The 27,888-nt window shown below is 33.3% G+C and overlaps 2 protein-coding genes and 1 long non-coding RNA gene across 4 annotated transcripts; 1 reads left to right on the plus strand and 2 right to left on the minus strand.

The window, feature by feature from the left end:
* Positions 1 to 241: 241 nt before the first annotated feature.
* On the minus strand, positions 242 to 2,574 carry LOC142546215 (tetraspanin-8-like). The gene is made up of 2 exons (XM_075653808.1): positions 1,876 to 2,574; positions 242 to 769 (listed from the first exon to the last, which is right to left on the minus strand). The coding sequence occupies exons 1-2, from the start codon at positions 2,371 to 2,373 to the stop codon at positions 464 to 466; spliced, it is 804 nt and encodes a 267-aa protein (XP_075509923.1). The 5' UTR covers positions 2,374 to 2,574; the 3' UTR covers positions 242 to 463.
* Positions 2,575 to 5,260: 2,686 nt separating this feature from the next.
* LOC142544698 (uncharacterized) lies at positions 5,261 to 7,339 on the plus strand. Of its 2 annotated transcripts, none has more exons than XR_012820082.1 (3): positions 5,261 to 6,544; positions 6,722 to 7,099; positions 7,293 to 7,339. It is a non-coding gene; the product is annotated as an uncharacterized LOC142544698 (long non-coding RNA). The 2 variants fall into 2 exon arrangements; XR_012820083.1 differs by lacking the exon at positions 7,293 to 7,339 and having other exon boundaries at positions 6,722 to 6,802; positions 7,005 to 7,248.
* A 1,484-nt stretch (positions 7,340 to 8,823) lies between these two features.
* Positions 8,824 to 14,663, minus strand: LOC142546216 (NADPH--cytochrome P450 reductase-like). Its single transcript, XM_075653809.1, has 18 exons — positions 14,044 to 14,663; positions 13,648 to 13,707; positions 13,479 to 13,555; positions 13,325 to 13,382; positions 12,706 to 12,789; positions 12,561 to 12,597; positions 12,281 to 12,350; positions 11,993 to 12,178; positions 11,786 to 11,878; positions 11,414 to 11,639; positions 11,255 to 11,338; positions 11,011 to 11,156; positions 10,746 to 10,842; positions 10,352 to 10,501; positions 10,187 to 10,264; positions 9,976 to 10,098; positions 9,265 to 9,378; positions 8,824 to 9,078 (listed from the first exon to the last, which is right to left on the minus strand). Exons 1-18 carry the CDS (start codon positions 14,380 to 14,382, stop codon positions 8,998 to 9,000), a joined length of 2,103 nt encoding a protein of 700 aa, XP_075509924.1. The 5' UTR covers positions 14,383 to 14,663; the 3' UTR covers positions 8,824 to 8,997.
* Positions 14,664 to 27,888: the final 13,225 nt, after the last annotated feature.

Below are 27,888 nucleotides of genomic sequence, written 5' to 3' on the forward strand. Positions count from 1 at the left end.
TCCAAAAATCGATGGTTTTGGTGATTTATTTCAATTCTAATAAATACTGGTACAGTTGAAATTCATTATTTTAACACAGATAGATTTTCATATTTTACGGTTCTAGTTTGGTGTTGCTTAAAGTTCAAATCTTTTTAAACCCAAATTTATCTCTTTAAATTTTAATGCTCGAGAACTTTTTTTAATAAAACTAATTAAAACTTATACTTTTGTTTGGAGATGGTTCCAGTTTGGTTAGTGATTCAAAGAGAAATATATTTTGTAAATTTAGGCCATCAAATATTTTGTACAAAAGGAAAGATAACAGAAGGATTCAATTCACATCAGAACACATATGCACCAACAATCCACTGAAAACGAACCACGGGATATAAATTGAATCTTATGCTGAGTTTCACTAGTAAGAAACATCCACATATTGCGTCTCACGCCAGTTATCTACTCAAACCCACCCTCGATCGGTTCAAGAGTAATGTTTCCAGGCATAGTTATCTTCTCTGTTGTTTCTGAATGCACAGCAGCCGACAGAGTAAACAATGATAAGGAAGATGAGGAATATAATATTGACAACGGCCACCCTCTTCCAGTCACTCTTGATGTTATCCAACAGTCCAGCCTTGCATGCTTGACAGTTATAGCACAAAACATTTGGGTCGCTTTTCCATACAAGGCAATCTGGATTGTCATAGATTGAGGCCTGCGTTGAATTCCAGTTTGTGGGGCTAATGTACTGGAAATTGCAATCGTTCGATGGTTTACAGCAACCAGACTGATGAGAAAATATCAGCAATTCGGTTTAGAACATGAATACGAGGCAGAATATAGCAGTATAATGAAATGTATCTAAGTCAAGCCTAAAAGGCGCATTCCACTGCATTTAAAGAACAAATGGCAAGCCACAATGCAAGATGATCAATCAGAGCAGATAGGCAGGTCGTCGCCTCTAATGAAAGCTTCATGTGTAATTTTTTCTTGAATATATAAGTTTTGCTCACACTAGATATACTAGGTTGGGCCAAGGATCTCTTGGCTTTGTGGAAAGAGCGAGGCCCCAGGATCCCTTTGGTCTTAGTTCAAATCTCACTTGTGTGGGTATTTAGATTAAATTTAGTTTAGATAGGACCTCTTCCCCCTTTAGATCAAATATATGTATATACTACTTTGGCCTTTTGTCGTTATTTCTAGTTTGCCAAAAAGTAGCACCAGTGACCAAGATAAATTTCCACAATTCATAAACGAACATTGCGTCGAAACCGAAAGAAGTTCTGAATTATTAAACCAAGAAACGAAAAATATTGCAGTTCAACATATGGCAAAAAAATCACAGCGTTATGCAAGAAAGTCTTTTATTAAACTGACGGAGCCAAAAAAAGGTTAAAAGGCATCCACCTTTCTTCTACCAAAAGAGTATATGATTGACCAAGAAAACATAATAATTATAAAACAAAAAGTATTCTACTTTACAAAATTCCCACCAATAACTACCTACGAATGAATTAAAGCCAAGATTTCAAAACAAATGGTTGACCAGTGATCGTAAATCAATTGACAAATTCCTCCAATGTCCACAAATTGCTTATAGCTTAATATAGTGATTTATTCTTGCGAATTTTTCCAATTTTTTTCCTTCAAAAAACACGTTAAAAATGGTTTTCAGCAGTTTAAATATATAATCTGATCATAAAAAAAATTAGAATTTAGATGCGAAATTCACCCATATAGCAAATACTCAGCAATTTATTTCACAATTTGACCTCAAATGTAAAAACAATCCCCATCCCATCAATGAAGAACATAATGAACACAAGAACATGGATATGAGTACACGCAAATAACAAAAAGCGAGTAAGGATTTTTCACACATAGTAATCATACCTGGAGAGCAGATAGGTGTTGTTTGTAAAAATCTTCAACCGGGGTGGAACCATCTTCAAGCAACTTCTGGCAAATCTTACTCGCTTCCAAACAACTCCTGATTTTTCCCCAATTTCCATTAACCCTTTTCTGCAACCAATTCGAATAATCACCAAGCCTGTACTCCTTATACCCCTTGCCGGAAATCTTTTCACCGGCGCCCTTATTCGTCACCACAAAAGCGAAAATCGTGAAGCAAAACAACAAAACAATCAGCAAGAACATGACGAACAGATACACCCACAGCAGCCACGAAACCCTGCAGCACGAACCCACAAGCCCAGCCAAAGAGACCAAAAGAATGAACACTCCCAAGGCGATAACCGGCTTGTCGAGAAACCTCTCGCACTCCGTGTTCGCTTGTTTCGAGAGCCATATACCTCCTCCGATTATAGGGATCGACAGCAAAAGCGTGATGAAGTTGAGAATACCCACCAAATTATTGCTCACGCGCACCATTTTAAAGCCAATTTGAGATTCAAAAAAAATGGGACTGCTGATTACCAGGTGGGATTTCGATCAATTCTTCGAGGATTACAAGGAATGGGGAAAAAGGAAAAATTTTTATTGGTGCAGGAATTGGGATTGATTATGAGTTTGTAGAATGAAGATTGAAGAGTTTCACAGAAGTTTCAGACTTGTTTATAGAGCGGCAGTGTGACTTTGTGAGTTGGGGTGAGGTCAACGCTATATTGATTCAATATTTCTGTTTTTTTTTTCCTTCTTTTTCCACGTCATATAAATAGATATAATATAATTTTTATGTAAAATTTGTTTTTATAATGAAGTTATATATATATATATATATATTTATTTATTTATTTATCTAAATTTATATTTTCAAGAGCCATTCCGAAAAAAGTGTTCAAAAATAAATTTTGGTGTGTCGTAGATATCGACATTTTAAGTATCAGTCAAGTTATTTAAAAAAATATTATTCAAGATTGATAAGACCTAACTTTAGGTCAACTATTTATATATATATATATATATATATATATATATAATTTGTTATTTTTCCCAACAATATTTCGAAAAAATAATCATGGGCAAGAAAAATTATTTCTTCAAAAATTAGGTCTTGAAGAAAATATTTGTTATCTCAAACTCGATATTTCGTCCTAAATTTAAAGTTTTAACATCAAAAGTTGATAAACAATGAAATCTTCACGTCTGAAATTCAATTTAAACATGTGATATTGTGAATACAAATAAGGATTTCTCATGGTTGAAAATATTTAATATTTATTATAACTTACCACATTTGAAAGAATTCAGAGTAAAATAACTCAATGGATTGCATTTATGATAAATTACAATAATTTGATTTTACTCATAAAATCAGAAATTCAATCCTATCTTAGGCATGCGGACATAAACAATAAGTTGGATGAATTGACAAAATGATATCCTAAAACAGATATATGTAAATATATTTTGTATATATTATCTTCTAATACTAATCATTTGGTGATATTGAAATTTTTAAAATTAATATATTATATTGTCTTTATCTCACAAACAAATTTACTTTCAAATTACTCATATCCCACCACCGAACTAATTGTATATAAATTTAATATATATTAAAAAAATTTATTTACAAATTACAATTATATGGAATACATTTATGTTGTTTAATAAAGTATTATATGCTTTCTATACCATTTATATTATATTGTTAAATTTGAAATATTTAAAGTAATTAATTTTTTGTGTCGTTGTGAATTTTTTAAAATATCAATAATATCTTTTTAAAATTATAAAACGACCCTATTTTTTATTTAATAAAAAATTATTATAAAAATCTATTTTAATAAATTTATCATATCAATTTTTCAAAATTTTAAAATTAATAAAATTTTGTTAAATCTTTATCCAAATGATTGTATTGTTTTTATTATAAAAAAATATTTTTAAAAACATTGACTAAAAATAAAACAAAAATATAATGTTCAAAATTATAAATATTTGCAATATAAATAAAAATTAGTGGGCCGTATTCAATTCGTAGTTTTTATTACTTTAAATGTCTTTTTCAAATGATATACTTTTATGGATTCGATAAATTTTTATTGATTTTTACAGAATTTCACAGATTTATAAACAGATTTATGTGAATTCGTCTAGATTTTTTTGCAAGATTTTTATAGATTTTTCTGAATTTTTAATTTTGGTTATAACATATAATTTTTTTAATTTTTGAACCAATAATTAATTGACATACATAACATATTCAGTTTGAAATATTGTTTCAATATTTATACTAATAAATAAATTTACTTATTTAAAAGTTAAATCATTTAATCCTTACATGTGTGTGTATATGGACTTGTATGCATGTTTGTAAATTTTTAAAATATATCAATTGATTAATTTATAACCTTATTTTTGAATTGATAATATAAGTGTGAAATGAGTATTATTTAGCATTGTGTTGGTAAAATTTTGTATAAAAATATTATACCTTATATATTAATTGAAAATGCTAAAAATAATAAAAAAAAATTATAGTTGTTGCGAGTCTATTTAATTATTAAGAATTAAAAAATATTTTTTTGAATTATCTTTTATTATTATTAAATATTACATTAATTTGTATAAATCATAAATTAAAAATCACAAAATCAATTTTAGAATATCATATGATACTAAAATAAAAAATAATTAAATGAACAATCAGACAAAAAATGAAAATTTTGAAAATGATAGATGAAAAAATATATATAGATACATTTCGAAAATTTGATAGAGCGATAGAGATAGATGAGATAAAAGAAGATAAGAAGAGAGGTTATGTGAAGCGAAAGAGAGAGAAATAAATAGATCGTGTATGAGTTAGAAGTTTTAAAAATTCATCCAAATCTTTGGGTTGAACCAAATACAATTTTTGACAATTTATAGTTGTACTTTAGGCTTTACTGTTTTTATGTTAATGAATTCCATGAAATTACTAAAATTATATTGAAAATTTGAATACTTATAAACTTTTATAAAGTTTTTAAAAATAAATGTTGAATATCACTTCACTTTGTAAAACTCTATGAACGTCTATTTTGATTATTACTAGATTTTTATAGAGTATGTAAAAGTTTTAATTGAATACTTTTCGACTTTAAAATCTAAAAAAATCATTAAAAATCAATAAATTTCATAAATCAAATACACCTCATTATTAAACTTTAAAAAATAACTATCTTTAAAAAAATGTTAACTGGACAAGTATACAAAACGTGGATATAAAAGTTAGTAAGATAATATGATTTTAGAGAATTATAATTTTTTTAAATTTTTAATTTTATGGTTTAGTTCCGAATGTCTCCTCTAATTATGGCGGAGCCGACGCTGTAAAAGCCAGCCGCCATTTTTGCCAGCTCCAAGACACAGCTGGAGCAGACGATACTCCTTCAAACGAAGCCTTCGATCACTCACGTCATCTTCGATATGGACGGCCTTTCACTCGGTAATTATGTCTTCAAAACTAATAAATCCCGGAAAATGCCGGTTTCTCGGCTAAATTTTGTTTCTTTTTGATGTATCATGTTGTCAAGTCTTTTTAATTTGGAAAATCGTTAGTGGGTTGTTGTATCTGGATTTGTTTGGTTTAATGAATGTTTATGTTCCATGTTATTTAGGCCTTTTTGCTGTGGTCCAGTGAATTTGGTTAATTGTTACTGAAAATTTCAGTGTTATGATATTTCTTTATTTTTAATTTTTTTGCAAGTCAAATAATTTTATCTTTCTGCATTATCATGCAGGCTGGAAGACTAAGAATTTTTAGTAGGAAATGAGTTCGTGTGTTTTGGTGAATGCTGAATATGGCAATCCAAGTGATCTAAATTTTGTTTCATGTTGAATAAACTTTACGAAGCACGTGTAGTAATGTAAAACTTCAGCCAAATGATGGAGGGTATTTGGAAAAATGTGGGTAGTTTTTTAAAACTTAGCAACTTATTTTCACAATTAAGGATGGCCATAATTTGCAGTGTGTACTGTGGAAATGGTGGTGATTTTGTGTCCAACACAGTTATTTGCCTCTGTGGCACCCTTGTGGCTCCTATGTTAGAAAGAATTCGGGATTCATAAGTGGATTTTTAGCGGTCGATTCCACATCTCTGGATGCAGCGCCGTGAATGGAACAGGGGCGATTGCTATTTACTTTTATTTTGTCCTTTTGACTTGTAAATTGAGGTGTATTTTTTTGTTTCGGAAACTTGTTTTTCTTTTGAACTGTGTGTTCGATAGCCTGCGTGTGTACAATGGTAGTGAGAGGTCAAAGATCGATTCAAGGTTTAAAGATTCACCTTATAATTATTGGTGTGATGAGTCTAATAGGTTTTTCTTTTCCAGAATGTATTATGTATTGGTGGTTTCTCTTCCTGTAATAGTATGTGCTACTCTTTCTTTCCACTTTTCTCTGCTGATGATGTCTTTCATTTCTATTATCCTTTTTTTAACCTATTCTTGATATTTAAACATTGTTTGTAGGGATTTCATTTACCTAATTGCGTATTTGGAGTGTTTTTTTCATTTTATTCAGATACAGAGAAATTCTACACTGAAGTCCAAGAAATTATCCTTTCTAGATACAGCAAGACTTTTGATTGGTCTCTCAAGGCTAAAATGATGGGTAAGAAGGCGCTGCTTTTACCTTTTCCCCTTCGGTACATGGGCTAAGAATTTTAAAAACCTTACCTTGACCCTAACCTAAATCTCTGTTTGGTATCACCTATTTGAGCTACTATTCTTCAGAAAACTTTGATATCACCAATGTCGGTGGGATAATTTGAAGCTGCTTTTTTTTTAGGGAGGATTCGATTGATCCAGCAAAGATTCTTGTTTTCGAAGATGCACAGTCCGGTGTCCTAGCAGCTAAGAACGCTAGCATGTAAGCCTATGTTTGCCTTCCTTGTGTCTTTCTTTACAACATCTCGAAGTATGGAACTCGTTGTTTTATTGAGATAATTTGATGAACTGGAATTGATTGAATGATGAGTGGCATAGACTTACCACACATTGATTGATATGGTTGCCATTCTATCTTGCGTTTTTCTGCTACTTTTTGAAATGGCTGTATACATGATTTGCAGATTCATTGGTCACTGAATTCACACAAACAAAATTTTATGGGAAGAAGAAGATTGCGTTGAATGGCAACTTTTGGTTAACTTCATAACCTTGTGGGGTTGTGAAAAAATGTTATGAGTAGATCTCTTATGAGACGGTATCACGAATCTTTATCTGTGAGACGGGTCAACCATAACGATATTCACAATAAAAAGTAATATTTTTTGCATAAAAAGTAATACTTTTTCATGGATGACTCAAATAAGAGATCTGTCTCACAAAATACGACATCTGAAACCATTTCACACAAGTTTTTTTTCAAATGTTATATACATGGTATTTTGCATTGTTAATGGAATCCGGGTTGTAAAAAAATGTTATTTACATGATATTTTGCATTGTTAACGAAATCTTTTCTTCTTCTTTATTATTATTTTTTTAAAAAAAAGACATTCGAACTTGTCAAAATATTGTCTATATCTGTATAATCTGTACTATCCTATATAGTATATTATAGTCAATAAAAATGACCATATTATTTGTAATTAAATTTGAAAATAAAAAATTATTATAAATAACATAATTTTTTTTATAAAAAAATCGCCTTAGATAATTAGTTTAATTATGAAATTCTTATAAAAATTATCTTTGAAGTTCTTAATTATAATATAATCTCAATTTTGTGGATTTTGAAAAAGAAAGTAATTATCAATGTTAGAAAAGCAAAACAAGAGATAGACAATGAGAATTTAAGTTTAAAATATTCATTCTAATATAAAAATCATCCATTTGTATTTAGATGGAAGAATTCGAGATTAGGGATTTCACATCCACAATAATAAATTAATCGGTTTGTTTAGCAAAATCTACGTGATAATTAATTTCAAATCTCAATTAATTATTTTTTGAGTAGTGAAATGGAGTCATCTTTTTTCAAATATTCATCGAATTCAAGTCCTTCAATCCAAACTTATCCTCAAATTTGGATTTTTCTTTTTCATCAATAATATCCCATCAAGTCCCTTCGAATAAGATGTGTCTTTTCAAACTCTATCTTTGAAGTACTAATAATCCGTTAAAATTGGGACTCCTTCAAGATGCCATCAAATTACAATTTTCTTGTAAATGCAATAACAATTCAAGAGCCATAATTGACTATATATATATGATAATATTCTATATAGAATAAGCGACTTCTAACTAAATTTATGATATTTTTTCATGTAAATTCAACGGTTGTGAGAGAAGAAATAACATTAGTTGAACCGGTGGGAGAGGTCGGTCCATTTTGGCTCCTAAAAACAAATCATTCAAACTGTCTCACATTATATACTTTCTTTATTCTAAAGTTGAAATTAGTTTAAGTAATTAAACACGCCTTCTAAATTGTAAATCAATCACTATTAATTAATAGACATATATTATTCCGCTAATTATGATTTCAATTTTTCCTTATTTAGTAAGTAGATATTTATGATACCGATTTTTTTATATATATTTATTTATGTCGATTACGAATATTCTCGAGAGAAGCACTCGACCAAAAGACAAGAAATCGACCAAAAGACAAGAAATCGGTAAAACAACACATTTATTTTCATATTATTAGTACTTTGAGTCAAGTTTGACAACTATCACCTAATGTCCCAAGGTTGACTTTTTAATATTATTTTACGAAATAAAAATAATTTAATTACCATTTTTGAATAAAATAAACATAAAAATTTGCCACAAAATCGAGCCGAGTAAAATAAAATGAACATATTAATTATACAAGAAACCAATTATTATTATTTTTTTTTAAAAAAAGAAGAGTAACACTATACCCAACCATCGTCCCAATATATTAATTTATATTATGATTATTATATAAAAATTACATTAATCATATTTTTTGAAAAAATAGAATTCCTCGAGTTTTAGAAAAAAATCACAAAGAACTGCCTAATATACATATCAATGCTCAAGCTTACTTTGTTAAGGTTGACAAATGGAGGCAGGTGCTAGTTTCTGTCGTCACCATACATCGCGCAGGTATCGTCCAGTCATTTGCAGATTCTTCACCATGCTCTCCGCTTTCGAGCTGTCCAGAGATCCCTGAAAAAATACACGTTAGTAGTGAGGCGCAGTAACGATAGCACATTCAGAAAGAGACCATGTACATAAAATGAGGTCCCCCCACACTCCCGAGTAGTTGTTCATCATAAAATTGTCGTTTGAAATACATTGACAGGGACTGGAAGAAAAGAAGGACCTCGCAAAAGAAAAATCAGAGCCACGAACCTGTTCTTGCACTATGGTGTGGAGGGTTCGGTGAACGTCACGGGCCATGCCTTTGGCATCGCCACATACGTAAATGCAGCCGCCCATGGAGAGTACATTCCACACATCAGAAGCCTGTAATTCACCGCATACAATTCAAATATATTATGAATTCCAACTTTCTCATAAACATAAACTAGCCGCTAACACACACGTGTTGCGGGACCATAATATTTATGTATAAAAAAAATAATATTTCATATCATATTTTTTAAGAGTAGGTCTCTTGTGAGACGGTCTCACGAATCTTTATATGTGAGAAGGATCAACCCTACCGATATTTATAATAAAAAGTAATACTCTTAGCATAAAAAATAATATTTTTTTCATGGATGACCCAAATAAGTAATTTGTCTCACAAAATATGACCCGTAAGAACGTTTCACACAAGTTTTTGTCATTTTTTAATTATATGAAAATAATTTAATTTGAATGAAAAATAACATATATATAGAAATATCTATAACTATGTTAAAGTTTTAAATAATTTGCACTGTTTGGATAGTTAATTAGAGAGAGAGACGGTTGAAGATAGAAAATTAGGGAGAATGAAAATTGTGGAAGTTTAATGGAATTCTGAAAAAAGCTTCACCATCCACACCAATCTTAAGACAGAAATTAATTTTTGCCATTCGAGAAATCAACATGACTGGTGAAAATAGTTACACCTACCTTTTGCACCATCTTATGCTGCACGTATTCTTTATTGGCTCCCTCACGTGAAAATGCGATAATGAGGTCTGAAACTACACCAGCTTCGACAAAGTTGTTCAACTCGTCCGCGTAGATGAAATCCTGCAAATTGCAGCAGCTACTGTGAATATTGTTGCGTTATGATACCCATTAAGAATGTCTCGAAACGAATGCTTAAATAATCACTAACCATCTTACGGTTCCTGCATCCGAAAAATAGGGTGGCAGGACCAAGTTCCGATCCAGATTCCTTTAGAGCTAATCTCTCCTGTAATATAAACAGTAAATATCAAGGATCCAAATTGTATTTAAGTCTCAAAACAATATTCAAGATTTGACAACATTTTGCACAAACCTGAAGAAAACCACGAAATGGAGCCAAACCCGTACCAGGACCGATCATAATTATTGGTAGTTTAGGATCAGCAGGGAGCCTGAAGTTTGAAGTTCGGACAAAAATAGGTGCCCGACTGCACTCGGGACTTTCCTCCGAAGACACAGAATTCTGAAAGTGGTAGCAATTGAGAATCAAGGCTTCAGAAAGAGCAATCAAGTGACAAGAAGGTGCATGATCTACATGACAATAAGAAGCAGCGAGTGTAGTGGACTACAATATCATATGCAGATGCAGTGTGCCAAGGGGAATAGTGCTATTTATAACAGCACAAAAAAAACTGCTTGTATTTGACCTTCTCAAACAATCAATTACGACTAAAACATGGAATCTTATTGGAATAATGGAAAAACACCTTCATCCACGTGGAGCAAACACCCTTATGAATTCTCCCTGTTGGTGTTTTCTCGTAAACCAAAGCACAAGTCACGTGGATCCTAGACGGTGAAATTCTGGAAGAACAATTGGAGGCAATGAGAATCAGAAAAATTGGCAAACCAAACAAAATAAAGGTAAATCTGACAATCGATTATCACGACGATCATGTGTCATACAGAAATTGCACGAAAAATTTCAAAATTTTATAATGAAAGAGACGGAAGAGGATGATGAACACTCACTTTGGGGAAGACGAGATGGAATAAAATCTGGCCTGCAGGCGTGGAGCAACCGCAGCAAAGAAAACACCAAGAGGAGGCTTGGCGGATGGGAAATCAGCCATGACCTCAAGTAGACTTCTCTGGCTAGCATATTGAGCATATTCCTCCTGATGATGCATCCATATCCATGAGAAAATGCTAGTTTTTGGCTTTGGTATCATGCATAAAAGTATGTAATCCAAATACATAATGAACCTATACTAACCTTTCCAGCCGGAGAAGTAAGATGATTGAGCCGATCAGCTTCATTTGGATCGGAAGCATAAGCCGCTAATGCGAACAAAGCAGACTGAGAAAACGGACACATTTGAGACATAATTATTCCCTGCGTGAAAGGAAAATATGATAACACAACATTATATACCTTTTTGGGAGCGTTCAAGAGATCCGCATATTTTGTAAGTGCAGTCCTTAAAGTGCAAGGAGGGAAAGGAGGTAGCAAGGAGCCACCACAGAGTGGAGAGCCATCCTCCTTGTCAGCATGGATTGAGAAGTATGTTTGCGGCGGAAGATTCAATAATCTTTCTGCTTCCTCTACTGTTTCAATCAAATTCTCGCAATAAACACCAACATGATCTCCAGTTTCATATCTGCAGAATAGGATAAGCATTTAGAGTATAATAAGATTTGTCCTTCTCCCAAAGTTCAAAGTCGGGGAAAAGCCGATTCATGATTCGGAAAGGACATTCAGTATCTAGAGAATGCAATGGGTACAATATGTAAAAACAGGACTCACGTTAGTCCGGTTCCAGATATGTCAAATTCCAAGTGCGTGCACGAACGGTCAGATGCGGGAGAGTGAAGTTCTCTCCTTACCGCAACATTCACTCTTCAGAACAAACATAAAAATGTCAAGTAAAATAAAATAAATTGCCACTTTAAATTTGTACGAAAGAATGGTCCAAAGAGGAAATAAAAAGGAAACTGGTAGCATTCTCATTACATGCAAGGATGCTGAGCATCATAAGCGGTATTGCCATTTGCTGAGCCATTCTCCATAACCGATCCATCTGTCTGGTCATAGAATACAACTCGATATTCCAAAACTGCGGCAGTATAGGGAGTAGCACCAGAGGCCTTATCCTCATCAAGAAGTAATTTATCCAACTCAGGCCACACTAACTCACGCCTAGATTACCATCAAGTGCGATGATTATTTTAAGCAATCATCCGATAAACTGAAAGATCGAGAATAAAAATTCATTTTACTTATTAATCATGATCCCAGTACCATGCGGTGAAGTCATCTTCAATGCATTGATCATCGTCTCCGAGACCCACTGGAACAAGCCTCTTTCCACCTGAAATATGCATTGGTCCAGTAAGAAATGGAAACACAAGGCAAGACCATAAAAGAAACAACACGGAGAAAATATCCTCTAATAAAAATTTGTCTCTACATCCAACATTCATTTTGACAATGACCTTTCAAAAAACTAAGGAAAGGCGGCAGTCAAATGAACAATTCTGAAGCAAACAAAACTTACTTCAATCTAGAGCAGAAAAAATACCTTGCTCAGAAATCAAGTCGTCCACAACTTTGCCAATCTATTAAACAAACATAAACAAAAAAAAAGACACTTCAGCCGATGTTTACAAGATAACAATCCTAGCCAGGTTAGCCTCTACTCATATATGTATCAAACTAGCAGATACCTTGTTAAAATGTTCATATTGCCTGTTCCCGAGCCCAAATACAGCATAATGAAGATTCTTAAGCCAATCTGATTTCTCTTTTCCCTGTCACAAAACTTAGAAATTAACCTCAGACTCTATTTTTTACATCCTAGAAATTTGTTAGGATTAACAACTGCCTCTGCCAGCAGGCTGACTCATTCATGGTATTTGTTTGCTGATATGATTTTTGGTAAAATGAAAATTGTTCGATCACATGGTTGACTCGAAAATCAAGATCACTTGATTTGCAAGTTGGTGCGATTACTGGAAAGTGGTTTAGCTGGAAACAACAGTCGCCCATTCGAACGGCGCTCTACATGTGACTCTTGGACTTCTTTGTGACTTGTATGTTCTCGATTGCACTCGTGGACTGCTTTATGATTTATATGTTTTATCAGTACCAGCGGCTATAGTTTTTATGAAGTGGTCAATGCTTAATCCAAAAAACATTAGTTATTATTCGAGGGGTGATCTACATGTGACTCGTGCTTTATGATTTATAAGTTCTCGATTGCATCAGTATCAGTACCTGTGGCTATATTATTATGAAGTGGCAATGGTTAATCCAAAAAATTAGATATTCTTCAACGGGTTTTACCTCCGTAAACCATTTGTAGAACCTGGCCGCATTGTCTGTTGGCTCACCATCTCCGTACCTGTATCCAACCAAAACTCACCAACTCAATAAATCATTACAGCAATGTCCTTTTATGCAAGTGCCAACTTTTTAGTTACAAAATTAATGAACCCACGTGGCTAGGAAGAAGAACGCAAAGGTTTCCTTCTTCAGTTTCTCTTCATACTCGTCATCATCCACAGCATAATCATCCTACCAAGATTAAAATGAACCGGATCAACACTTGATCCCAGGGGAGAAAAGAATAAAATAAAGTAAAACAGAAATAGAGAAACAAAACTCACCAAGTCAACCACTTTAAACTTGGCCTGTTGATAACGTGCTTTAGCTTCCTCAGCCAGAGCCTTTACAAAAACAAAATCAAAGAAATTTATAAAAATGTCAACGAAGTACATAGCTAAAACTAGACGAGAAACCCATAATCATAAATATTTCCATTTTATAACCCATGATTATCAATTCAAACAAGATTCTTAAAGTCCTCAAGCACTTCAATTTGTTCCCATCATTGACAAGATCATTCTTGTTATTTCAAATGCTAGATTCATCGCCCACCGAGAAACTTGCAGTTTAAAGAGATGGAAGTTGTCATGATCCCCCTTTTTCCGAGGAGAATATCACAAAATAATATCAAATTCGTTTCGCTCCTCCAAATTGGTCAAAAAATTTCTTCAGTTTACCTTAGCAAAGCCTTCAGCGGTACCAGTCTGTGTCCCAAAAAATATGGTTACTTGCTTCTTCCCATCATCCACTTCCTCCGGCTCCTGCGCGGCCTTCGAAATCACCAACCTCGGAGGCTCGGCCTTCTTCGCGGATCCGGCTGCCCTCCGCCACACCAGCACGACAACGCACCCGATCAGCACCGCAAACGTTGTAGTGAGCAGCATCACGAGGTCCCTGTTCTCAACCAGTATCGCCGGCGCCGCGTCCAACGATCCATTGGAGTTGTCGATTTTGACTACTTTCAACAACGCAGCCATGAAATCAAACGACGAGAGCTTCTCCGAAGTCGGTTCCATGGGTTCCCAACTGGGATCACGCTATATTTCCTAATAAGCAAAGATTTATCGATCCTCCTCCGGAAGATGAACACAAAAACGGCGGAATAACTGGCTCCCGAATCCCAGAGTCTCTCCCTCCCTCTTACTGAAATATTGATGAAATTGGTTGAGAGTTGAAAGAGCGTTGCGGGGAGACTCTGACTTCGAAGAAAGTAAAACGTGGTGCCTTAAATGGCGTTTATATGGAGAGGACACGCCCACCAAACCAGACTCCTCCACCCACATAATACTACCACTCTCAGGCCATAGACTCGTTGTATAAAGGATGCCGACAAGTCGGGTTCAAACTCGGCCTGTATGGGTCCACAAGCGGGTCTTCATTCTAGTAGACCCGTCTTAGACCAATCTCGTTATTATATGTTTATATGAATATTTATAATATAATAATACTACTATAATTATATTTTTCTTATATTAAATAATAAATGTTTCTCTATAATTTTATCTTGATAACAAATTGTGTGTAATACATAATATTGTTCACGTATTATATTACACATAATGTGTGTGCAATCGCTAAGATTATATGTACGCCAAACTCATCGTCTCATCTCAAGCATATCTAAAACTATTGTACAAGGATTGTGATTGAGTAAATTTTGACTTCGTTATATATAATAATAAACGATTTATAATATAAGACAATAAATTGAAGATAGGCGTAACAAAGTTATTTTAAATTTAAGCTATTGAAAACTCGACTCAAACATTAGATGAAAAGAATGCATAAAGTTTTATACATACAAACGCATCTAAAATTATAATACATAATCAAATACTTGTTATTTTAGATGTATAATTGATGTAATTTATGTAAGTCAAATGTTTTATATATTGTAATATTTCAAATATAATATTTGCTCTTTTCACATAATTTGTTTTTGAATGATTGCATAGATTTATAACTTATATTTGATACTATGATCATACATGTTTGCTTAATTTAGTAAAATTGTAGTCGACGTTAATTGTATATCTAAAAAACTTTTAAATTGTGGTACAATTAAAAGGTCACATTCCGTAATAATATGAAATGAATATTTTTTCAATAAAACGTTTACTTGGTATAACTGATCGATGGAAAATATTTATTCACATAAATACTAATGATAATAATAATCAACCATATACTAAATTTCAAATTCAATTTAAAAGTTTATATTTTTTAAAATAATTTCATAAATACATTTACAAATATTTGCACCCCAGTTTTTCTCAATGCAATTATCAAAGAGCAATTGGGTGACGTTACGAATTGCTCACAAGTCACTCCACAAGAAAAATAAATATTTTTAAAAAGCTTGTGTAAGATTTTTTTTAATATCAATTTTATTTTTAAATTCTTCTTCATTGCTTGGTAGATGCTATCCATATATATAATATCTTCATTCACTCAGTGCACGACACATGTACTAAATGATGAATCACAATCACTCATCCATATATCATTATTGAATGAGTGATCATGATTTATCCACTCAACACACGTATCATATGATAAGTGAATAATAACACTATCCATACCAGTAACATGAACAAAATCCTCATTGATTTGTTGGAACTACTTTCTTGGGAACTTAATAGCACACACATTATTCACCTATCCCCAAATTTGCAAAATATTAGGAATTTGATAAAAGCTCAGAATATACTAATTTTGATGTCATGATTTACGATATTTTTTTAATAAAAATAAAAAATATTTATTTTCTCATTTAAAAAAAAACATTTCATTTTTTTAAATAAAAATATCATAATAAACTTATTTTAGTACGTTTATATATCATATATAAATATCATGTTATAATATAATTTTAAAATGATCATAACAAAATTATTTAAAATATAAAATTTTAATATGCATATGTATATCGCATACCAATCAACATTTAGATATATAATCCAAAGAAAAAAGCACGCCCTTTGCCCGTACGGTAAACAACTTGTGAGCAAGGAAATGAGTTAATGAGATCCTACTTATGTGAGCACTACCCTAACTTTATTTCAACGGATAAGATCTTGCAACACATACAATTTTAAAAAAAAAGTGGGTCCTATACATGCATGGGCAAATCTTGGCCATCCATCTTATCATGGGGGCAATGCTCACATGGGTAAGATGAAATAAACCAATAAAATGTAATAGTGCTAATTTAAGGTAAATAATCTAAAAAATGCCCTACCTTGTCGGCTACTCACGTTAGAATATTGTTGTTTTAGTTCATCTACCATAGAAGATGTTTAAGGTGACATAAAATTGTAACATCATTTCATGGTGATGTGATAAAATCGTCTCATGGTTATTCAATGCAGAGATGATGTTGAATTATAATTTTTAATTCAGTCTAAATATTTTGTATTTAAAAACATAATTATTAAAAATTACAACTACATTTAATTAAATTTTAAAACATAATTTTAAAAATTACATTTAATTAGAAAAAATGGGTATATTTTAAAAAATTAAATAAACATAATTAAAAAGTTGGAGAATTCAACTATGCATTCTCATGTAAACTTCAAATATGTTTGATCAAGTTCTTTTTGAAGTCTTTGGTGAATTCTCGATTCCGGATGTCGACGCGTCGTTCCAGAAAAACGTTGAACTCTACGGTAGGATCCTTCGAGAAGACAATATTAGGGGGTATATATCCATCATATCGAGATAAGAAATCACAATCTTCCAGCATATCATATTTTCGTCGTCTACAATTATATTATAGAGAATGAAACAAGTTTTCAGTATAAAATATTAATCATCAGGATCTCACATTCGAGATAAATCTCTCACTACATGTTAACGTGCTTGAAGTACACCAAATGATCGTTTAACATCTTTTCTCACTCTTCTTGATATTGTGTAAAAATCTTTTGTGTTTGCAAGAGGACTAACATATGATTTTCACAAAGACAGCCCAAAATGGATAAATATCATCGACAATGTAGTATTTCATGTGTACTCGTTCCCGTTCACCTAAAACTGCATTGGAAGATATTAATCATTTGTAATGTTTAAGAACAAATTCGACCTCTCCAGCACGTTATCGTTGTTGCATCTCGAAACACCGAAATATATATGTCAAATCCATTAATATCTCGATCCAACCACCTTTATTATGATTGGAGGTTCTTTTCGGTATTCACTCTGATATTGTACTGTCCAAGATGTTGGACAATTCTTCCAAGCCTAGTGCATACAATCAAAGCTTCCAAGAATATCGGGAAATCCCCGCAACAACTACATATGTTAGTTACCTCAATTATTGCTCAAACATCCCAATGATATCGATACACCCATCTTCAGGTATTCTTTAGCAACATCGCCTGCAACATCGTAGGCAAGTAGTTGGATCGCGGCTGAAACTTTATGAAGCGATGATCACCCGAGCTTATTGGTTGCCTCTCTCCATCGGAAAAAGTAATGCTCATTATTTTGTAAAATTTTCAAAATTCTAAAAAACAAAGATCTCCAAATTCAGAATTGCCTTCGGAATTCATTCTCGATGTTTATGATATTATCAGTGAAGTAATTTTCTAATAATTTTTTTCAACCCAACGACACGTTATCGATTTTTTTTTTCCGTTTATATCCATCTATGCGGCTTGACTCCCCAAATCAAGTACTACACTAGGGCGTGCGAATAATCTTTGGGTTGTTGTTCGTCTTGACGAGAGGAGTAATTGGTTGATGACGGGGTAGGATAGATTTTCATCATTCAATGATGAAGAGTTCGTGTTTGACATGAGAAATATTGAAGAATGCATGTGAAAAATATATTGAAGATTGTATATAAAATAAAATCAAAACGGGGATTTATTTATAGACAAATGATTAGATTTTATAAAATAGCCGTCCTATTTTTTATGATTTTTAAAATTTTAAAAAATTGAGATTAATCCTGACACTCTCGACCCATCATCTTTCTTGCCGGCGGATGCTCACTCCTTGGAAGGTGAGGAATCCAAAGGGCCAATGAAGCGCGCACTTCATCGCGCTGATTCGTCGATAATTGGACATGGTCTCAATCAACTCTCTCGCTTTTACCCACTTTTTTGTCTATATTTTCTTTGGGGGGTGTATTCATTATATACTTTCAAAGATTTTTAATGACTTTTTTTAAATGATGGACTTTTGTGGAGTTGATAGATTTTTATTGACTTTTATGGAATCTCATAGAATTGTAAAACAAATTTCATAGACTCTTATAGACTTTTTTTTTCAAGATTTTTGTAGACTTTTGTAAATTTTTTCATAGAATTATGTGAATTTTGTAGTTTATAATTGTGATTTATTTTTTATTAATTTCTTTAAAATAATTATTGGACATAGATAACATCTTCAATTTTAAATTATTTTTTTTATTTATGAATTTAAATGAATTTTATTTACTTAAAAGTTAAATCAATTTAATTTGTGAAAAACGACAAATGAACTATCCAATTTATTGAAATCAAAATTTCAACTCTTTATGTCAATTCAACATATTAATGAATAATATTTTTATAAGTTCATAATAAAATTTTATTAATAGAACACTCAAAATAATGAGTAGTCTTTTACAAAAAAAATCTAATCATTACTGACAATTTGATCAACATCATTCTACATTCCATTGGCTATGATATCCCTCCATGCATTAGCATTTGCTCGTTGTTGTTTTTGAGTATTAAATAACTGATCAAAGTCGTCACCTTCATAAACTTGTGCTGATGAAGACAATTGAGCTTCATTATCTAGTTCAATTTGAAATTCATCAAATTGACACTTCTTTCAAAGAAAATTGTGTAATATAGCACATACCAATACAAGCCCTGTTAGGGGTGGGAAAAAATACCGAATTTTCGGTATACCGAGATTACCATAATAAAAAAATATTGAATTTACCGAATTTTAAGTATACCGAAGATTTCGATACGGTACGGTAACAATACCGAATTTTTCGGTATGGTAACGATATCCAATTTGAAAATTTTGGTATATACCGAAATACCGGAAAAATATACAAAATTTTAAAATATATAATATTTTAAAACAATAAATTATAAATTTTTTTAAAATGTAAGGTTTTTTTGGTTCGGTATACCGAAAATTTTGGTATAGTATCGGTTTGCTTATACAATAATTTAATATATAGATTAACTAAAATTAAAGAAAATAATTAAAAATAAAATGTTATATAATAATTAATAAAAAGTTTAAATTTTAATTATGTTTTTAAAAAGTACAAATAAAAGAAAAAATAAATAGATGAGAAAAGAATGAAAGTTTGTATTGAATTTGGGAGATTTCTCAATTAAATGTACATCCAAATCTTTAGATTGAATCAAAGACTTTTGTTGACATTTTATTGTTGTACCTTAGGCTATAATTCTTGTACTTAATAGAATTCCATAGAGTCATTAAAAGTCTATTGACATTTTGAATACCTATAGACTTTTATAGAGTTTTTAAAAGTCAAATTTGAATACCACATGACTTTTTAAAATTCTACAAAAGTTTACATTGAATACCACTAAACTTTTATGGAGTATATAAAAGTCTAGTTTGAATACCTCTAGACTTTTAAACTCCATAAAATCATTAAAAGTCTATAACCAATACACCCCCCTTTATTTGTTTTTCATACCATTTAGCAAACCTATTTTTTTAACCATAAAAAATCTCAGTATTTATTTTCATTAAAATCCATTGACACAACAGAAAATAGGTATCTCCAATTTTGATAAATATATCAGTAAAAAACCAAACGAAGTATAATAAGTCCGATGCAAGTATAGATCCAAGGACAAAAAATTACATGACATTTGTTATAGTCCCTTCAAGTGCAAATAATTTCTACAATCGATTCGACATGCCATTGATGGCTTCAACAAAATCTAATTAACCAAGACATTATATAACCTCGTCGAACAGATACGGTCAAGTGACAATTTGAACAAATGAAACAAATCTTTATCTGTGAGACGAGTCAACCCTACCCATAATCACAATAAAAAGTAAGACAAAAAAATTGGATTACACAAATAAGAGATCCGTCTCACAAAATACGACATGTGAGACCGTCTCACACAAGTTTTTGCCAATGAAAAGTGAGTCAATAATCTTGATTATTGACATTAAAACAAAAAACTCAAATGCCTCCTTTCCAGACCACCTATAGTCGTCAAGCCAAAACACCGGCCGACAGGAGAAGAGGGGCAACGGCGTGAGGTGGATTACAGCATGGAGGAGCCATGAACGTGGGACATCAAAGTCTTGGAGAAGAGAAGAGATGACCTTTGGACTTGTAATCCTCTGCTATTTAATTAATTTCTAAGTTCACACACCTTTTTTCAAGCTTAAAGATGTGTTTAACTTTTCATCGAGATATTTGTTTGGTTCCAGCACATTGTGTGGGCTGATCCCATGAAACAAAACAAAAATAAAAACGGGAATTTCGAAGTAAAGTTCGATAACTCTACACTAATTGACTTGATGTATTTGAAATGATGAATTTTAAGTTCACAAATTTGATTTTCAAACAGAATTTATATTGGATGATGACAATTAATGAGGTGAATGCACTTCCATTTCCAATATTTACTAAAAAAATTAATATTTTTTTTAATAAAGTTTAAGACGAACAATTATTCTTTTCTGATCTATCAAATGATCTGTCTTTAAATACATAAAAAAAATATTTATCAACTGCCTAACTGTCCATTTGCCACTTGAAGAACTTTGAAGCAGCCCATTTTATTTTAATCCATAAAATGGTCGGTTGAACCGAAAAGAGTAAGATGATTAATTATATTGCATTTGCCAAATATTTTAGGAGTCTGAATCTTGTGGCTAAAAAGAGTTGACAATCAAAAGGTCCATACCATGTAATTATCGAAATACCTGGGTAGACCAGTTTCCCGAGGAGGTTAGAAATAATTTACTCAATTAAATAATAAGCTTAGGATATATATACCCTTTTTATTTAAAATTGATTCATAAGCATAACACTAATGAAAATAATTTAAATTATTTGGCTTGAAAACTACGCCATTGCACATGAATTGTTTTTTGCTTTGTAGTTATCAAAATGGTTAACGTGAGCAGTTAAAGTTAAGATGGTTCCTTTGCTTGTTCATTACAAAAAGAGGAAAATTCATAAGATATTAATGGACTACTATAAATCACTAATTCATGGATTTTTTCATTTATATAATTATATATATATTATTATTATTATTATATCGACACACACACACATCTATATGAGAATATAATAATTTAGTATATTTAATTAAAGTTAATAATAAAAATTTCGATGGAGAAATATATTAAAAATAAAATTGTTAATGGAAATAAATTGATGGATAGATTACCATTTCTTTGGCCATCATTTTAATTGATTTATATTATAATTCGAAACTAAATTTCAATCCAAATACACGCTTACCATTAAAGCGAAATAAAATAAAATAAAATAAACAAAGATCCATAAATCCTTCACTAATTATGTAATGTAAAAAAATCATTCACTAATTATCCGCCTAATGATAATTAGTGTCCCTGCGATCATGTGCCCTCGATTCTCATCTTTCGCCTTTGAACCAGGACAAAAACCTTTCCTGGCTTATTTATGTTCACTTACATGCACTTGCAAAATCATAAATCCTAGGCCACCGCTTTGAAAAGAAGCTAATATCGCAAGAATCGAACACGTTTCTATCCAAAAAAAGAATTCAAGGGTGGTGAAATACTTTCTTGATCATGATAAAGAAACCAGCATCTGTGTTTGAGGGCGATGGATTTTGCATTGGCAGGATTCATTCCAGGCAGTCTTCCATCGGACACTCGTCTCACGTACTCGACCGGTCGTGTCAAGCTACGGTTCCTTTCGAGTGGGAGATGCGCCCCGGCACGCCCAAGAATCCACAACAAGAACAAATGATACCCCCATTGACCCCTCCTCCATCAATGCACAGCTCGAGCCATCATCTTCCTAGCATGGATCATAGTGACTGTAAAGGGTCGACGCCGAAAACATCGAAAATTTGGATCCTGGAGAAAACGGTGAGGAAGATCATCAAGGTAGTTTTGATACCAAGCAAGAGAAGAAGCAAACAAAATATCAGTTCTAGGTTTGGGTATTTGACTGATGGAGAATTCGTGGCTTCAAGCTTTTCGACGCGCTCTTCTTCGTCGATCCCATCAAATGGCCGGTTCGACGATCGTTTGTCTGGTCTTCCGAGGTATTCGACAGCCGAGTCGGCTCGATGCATCCCGGGGAAGATGACCGCCTCACTGGTTCGTATTGCAAGAAGGGTTTAGCTGTAACTGTACGTGTGCATTTTGTGTATTAGTCATTTTGACATTAATATATATATCTGTATGTTTAGGGTGATGAAGTTTATGCTATACTCAGTAACATATCACAATATAAATCGCTGGATTTATTGTATATATGATAGATTTTCGACATATTTAATATGAAAGTTAATTGATCCCCGAATCTAACAGGAACAAAAGAAGAAAATGGAAATACCAAATTGCATCACTACATAAGTTCTTTGATGTGACTAAGGAATTCCTCAACCAGAACATTTAATTTGAACCGTGAAAGAATTCCAAGAGACACAGAATCATAATAACACAACGTAACTTTTCCAAGATACCAATTCGAGAGGAGAAATAATTTTGTTAGGATTTTTTAAATATTTGTTGGATATATTTTTATATTTATTGAATAAAACTTATATATTAAAATATTATATGAAACTTCATAAATTTAGCGTTGGAGCTGTTTGCCTCCTAGCTAGTTCATCCAATTAAATGTTTTTCACAAAACCATACTATCATCGAGTTTTTTTTACCCCAAATAATAAAACCTATATTTTTACTAAATAAATAAAAATAAAATAGTAGCTCCAACCCATCGATCAACTTGAAAATTGAACGATGGTTGCACTAAACATATGTACATACTGAAAATAAAAAAGGAAAATTTTGTGTGACAAAACAAAAGTTTAAAATTTCATGAGAATAAAATTATATTCTCAAACGTAAAACATGTATTTTTTAGTTTAACAACTTTTTCGATTTTTTTTATCTGTGTATAATCTTCGAACCAGACACGTCTATAATACCCTGACCATATCAACATAATAACGTATTATGTCATCACTCAACCGAAAAAAAGAGGCTAAAATTACAAAAGATGCAAGTAAGTGCATTAACACTCAAATTTGGCGGACCAAAATTGAAACTAGGCCAACCTAACGACCAATTTAAAATTTCTCTATATGAAAAGCATGGTTGTTTAGACAAACGTTGTTTAGAACATAACAATTGGTAAACAAAAGTATTCCCAAATTTGGGACACAATAAATAAATAGGAACATGCACCTACTCCCAACACAAGAAGCTACACAGACAAAACAAGAATCCCAACACACCCACATGATGACCAATTCACACAACCTCGACTCCTACCCGCCTTTCCTCCTCTAAAGCCACGGCATTGACCATTGCGGAAACCCCACCAAAAAACCCGCCAATGCCAGATTCTGAATCTGTCCCAGGCTCAGATTCGCTGCCTGTCGTGGATTTGCTGGGCAGCAAGCCGGAAAAGATGAGTGAATCTTCCAGGGAATGGGGCTGGTCAACCATGGAGTGGAATATCTGAGTTGTTGAGCAAGATTCTTGATTGTGCTGTTGAGGTTTTCTCACTCAGTTTCGAATGCAAACAAGCCATATTCGACTGGCCGATACAGTACTTTTGGGGCAGCCCCGATAAGCTTGGCCGGAAACGCTCAACAAGCACGCCCTTGCTCGCAAAACCTGCACTGGTTAGAGGGTTTTAATCCTCCTCTTGAGAAGATAACTCAGTACAAGTATGAAAATCCATGGCTTGAATCTTTCAGGTAAGTCTTATTTCCATTATTTATGCACTATATACTAATGTTTATGTCTTTGCTTAGTGCAATTTGATAATTAATAATGTATAATAGAAGATAATAAACTTTAAAGATATAAAATTCAAGCTATAAATTCATTGGGTTATTATCTGATGGAACTTATAGGGCATCAATGTGTGAGTGGAACCGACGAATCCTCTACAAGCTCCTATTCTTATGAATATATCGAACTCGAAACCTTGTGACCCTTGCAGATCAGTTAGAAAACAAGCAGCCATAATGCAATGTCCATTGGATAGAACTTCAATGCCAAACAGTGTTTAGTGGTGTACAATTATCGACACTCGTAGAATTTAGGGCAAATGTATCATACAAATACCTATTTGTATGTGTATTTTTCTTTTCATGATCAGTGCTAATAGAACACAATAATGTCAGAATAAAAAAATTAATATTGGTTTTTAGTTAATGTGATCATGATCAATCTTCTCAAATCGGTCCAAGACCAGCATCAGATATTTTTGATTCTGTAGTCAACAAGAAATGTGTTTCGTGATTACCAATAATTATATAATCATATTCACACGTACTTTATCTATCTCAATAGTTTGTTTGTTGGTTATCTACACTAACAAACTCTCATTTGTCCTAACCTAACAATTCATGTGCAATAGTTTAACAAATGTGCAATAGTTTAAGTGCGTTACTCCAAAATTACACCGAAGGTACAGTATATGGACCGAACCATGTTTAACAAGCCCCGGTGACAACGCTCAGCTACACCATTCAACTACGGTTTGATTGATAGATGAATATAATTCTCTTTAAGATGATATAAAATTTCAGAATTCAAGTATTTTCTACCAAGATCAAATCGTGGAATTTTTATTCATTCTTCTGTAACTGGTTTTACCTTTATTCTAAATTCTCTGAACTTTCTCATACCTCAAAAAATCATCAGTAAGATGATTGTCAACCTGTTAAACAGATAACCGCCACATGAGGGAAATGAAGAAACTTGTATTAGTTCTGTTAACCACCAAATGAGTCGTACAAGATCCTATATATACAAAGCAAGAAGCGTGTATGTAAGTGTGTAAACTCCTAGACTAATATTCAACTTTCACGTATGGACCAGCATTACATGGGCCAACTATATATGGGCCAAGTATCAGTAACATATACCAACACGCCCCCTTCAAGCGTGGAACATGTTCTGGACACCAAGCTTGGACAATAGAAGATGATGTTGAGTAGCACCTAACCCTTTGGTGAAAAGATCAGCTAGCTGCTGGGAGGAAACCACATATGCGGTCTGAAAAGAGCCTGCTTTAATCTTATCACGAATGAGGTGACAATCAATGTCGATGTGCTTCGTACGTTCGTGAAACATGGGATTTGCAGCAATGTGCAAAGCCGCATGATTATCACAGTATAACTTGGTAGGTTCGACGAAAAATACCCCCATATCAGACAACAATCCTTGTATCCAAACTATCTCACACGAAGTGGGAGCCATGGCTCTATACTCAGCTTCGGCAGACGATCTTGAGACGGTGCTTTGTTTTTTGGTGCGCCATGATACAAGTGAATCACCCAATTTAATGCATAAACCTGTTAATGATCGACGTGTCATGGGGCATGAAGCCCAATCTGAATCACAGTAGGCAGATAATTTCAGGGCACTCTGAGCTGACAGAAAAATCCCCATGCCAGGAGATCCTTTGAGGTACTTGACAACTCGCATGGCAGCATCCATATGAGATCGTTTAGGAGCGTGCATGAACTGGCTCAATCTTTGAACTGCATAACATATATCAGGTCTAGTGATGGTTAGATATATCAGGCGTCCAACCAATCGTTTAAAGGAGTCTGGATCAGCTAGCAAAATATCAGAGGCACTGGCCAATGTAGAAGGAAGTAAGATATCAAAGTCATGAGAGGTGAGTTTCTGATGTTGTTCAGTTGGGGTGTCAAAAGGTTTGGCTCCAAGAACTCCAGCATCTGCAAGAAGATCTAAAGCATATTTCCGTTGATTGAGGAGTATACCACTGGTGGAACGGGCTATTTCAATTCCCAAAAAATATTTCAACAGACCAAGATCTCGAAGCTCAAGTCTAGAGTGTAAGAACTTCTTCAATGCAGTAATTGCCTCCATATCATTACCAGTGATGACGATATCATCAACATAAACCACTAAAAGTGTGGTGACATGAGCATTATGATGAGTGAACAAGGAATGATCATGCTGAGATTGCACAAATCCAGCTTCAATCATCACGGCAGCAAACTTTTGGTTCCATTGTCGGGAAGCTTGTTTAAGCCCATACAAGGATTTGCGGAGTCTACATACTTTGTTCTGATCTTGGACATGATAGCCGAGAGGTAGTTGCATAAAGATCTCTTCATCCAAGTCGCCTTGGAGAAAGGCATTGGCAACGTCCATTTGAAATAAACTCCAACCTCGGACGGCTGCTACGCTGAAGAGACAACGGATGGTAGTAATTTTAGCAGTGGGAGAAAACGTGTCATGGAAATCAACCACAGCTTGTTGTGTGTACCCCTTAGCAACTAGCCGTGCTTTGAATTTATCAACACTTCCATTGGGCAGGAGTTTCAGCTTATATACCCATCGACACCCTATCGGCTTGGCATAGGGAGGTAAATCAACGACATCCCATGTGTGGTTAGAATCGAGAGCTGCGAGTTCCAAATCCATTGCATGCTTCCACCTAGGATCCATGACTGCCTCTTTGTAAGATCGTGGTTCAGGAATGGAGGAAAGGGCAGTCAAAAAACTTCGATATGACTGAGAAAAATTTGAGTAATGGATATGATTAGAAATAGGATAGTGACAAGGGTTAGTGGAAGGGTGAGATAATGTGGGACATGAAAAATCTTTCGTTCAAATGGGCGGGTGAACAATTCGAGAAGATTTTCTCAAGGGAATTAAAGGTCCATCACCAGTGTCTGTGACAGGAATGGATGAAGAGGTGAGATCAGCAGAGGAAGTTTGATCTTCCAGTACAGAGGAATCTAAGAACAAGTTGGGCTTAGGAAATATAGGTTCAGGCCGAGACCTTACAACAAATGGAAAAATTGATTCATGAAAAACAACATCTCTTGAGATGAAGATTCTTTTTGAGTCAAGATCTAACACTTTGTATCCCTTTTGAAGAGTGGAATAGCCCAGAAACACACAAGCTTTGGCTCTATGAGAGAATTTATGAGAGGCATGCAAAGATGATGCATAACAAAGACAACCAAAGACCTTCAAATGTGTATAGGAAGGTGTCTTGCCAAAAATGACTTCAAAAGGAGTTTTGTTAGTGAGGAGGGGGCTGGGAGTACGGTTTATGAGATATACAGCAGTAAGGACACAATCTCCCCAAAAACGGAGGGGAACCGAGGAGTGAAAATATAGAGCTCGAGCCAAGTCAAGGATATGGCGATGTTTCCTTTCCACTACTCCGTTTTGTTGAGGAGTATATGGGCAGGAGCTTTGATGTAAAATCCCAAGGGATAAAAATAACGATCCACACTCAACTTTAAAGAAATCAGAAGCATTATCGG

This window comes from Primulina tabacum, chromosome 5 (assembly GCF_025594145.1).
Source record: "Primulina tabacum isolate GXHZ01 chromosome 5, ASM2559414v2, whole genome shotgun sequence".
NCBI lineage: Eukaryota > Viridiplantae > Streptophyta > Magnoliopsida > Lamiales > Gesneriaceae > Primulina > Primulina tabacum.

Bases quoted from the DNA above. Each gene is read 5' to 3' on its own strand.
- LOC142546215 (XM_075653808.1), bottom strand. From the start codon at position 2,373: ATGGTGCGCGTGAGCAATAATTTGGTGGGTATTCTCAACTTCATCACG. The intron at 770-1,875 runs GTATGATTACTA...TTTTCTCATCAG, and splicing joins AACACCTATCTGCTCTCCAG to TCTGGTTGCTGTAAACCATC.
- LOC142546216 (XM_075653809.1), bottom strand. From the start codon at position 14,382: ATGGAACCGACTTCGGAGAAGCTCTCGTCGTTTGATTTCATGGCTGCG. The intron at 11,157-11,254 runs GTTAGTATAGGT...ATGCATCATCAG, and splicing joins TTACTTCTCCGGCTGGAAAG to GAGGAATATGCTCAATATGC. The intron at 9,379-9,975 runs GTAGGTGTAACT...GGTGAATTACAG, and splicing joins AGCATAAGATGGTGCAAAAG to GCTTCTGATGTGTGGAATGT.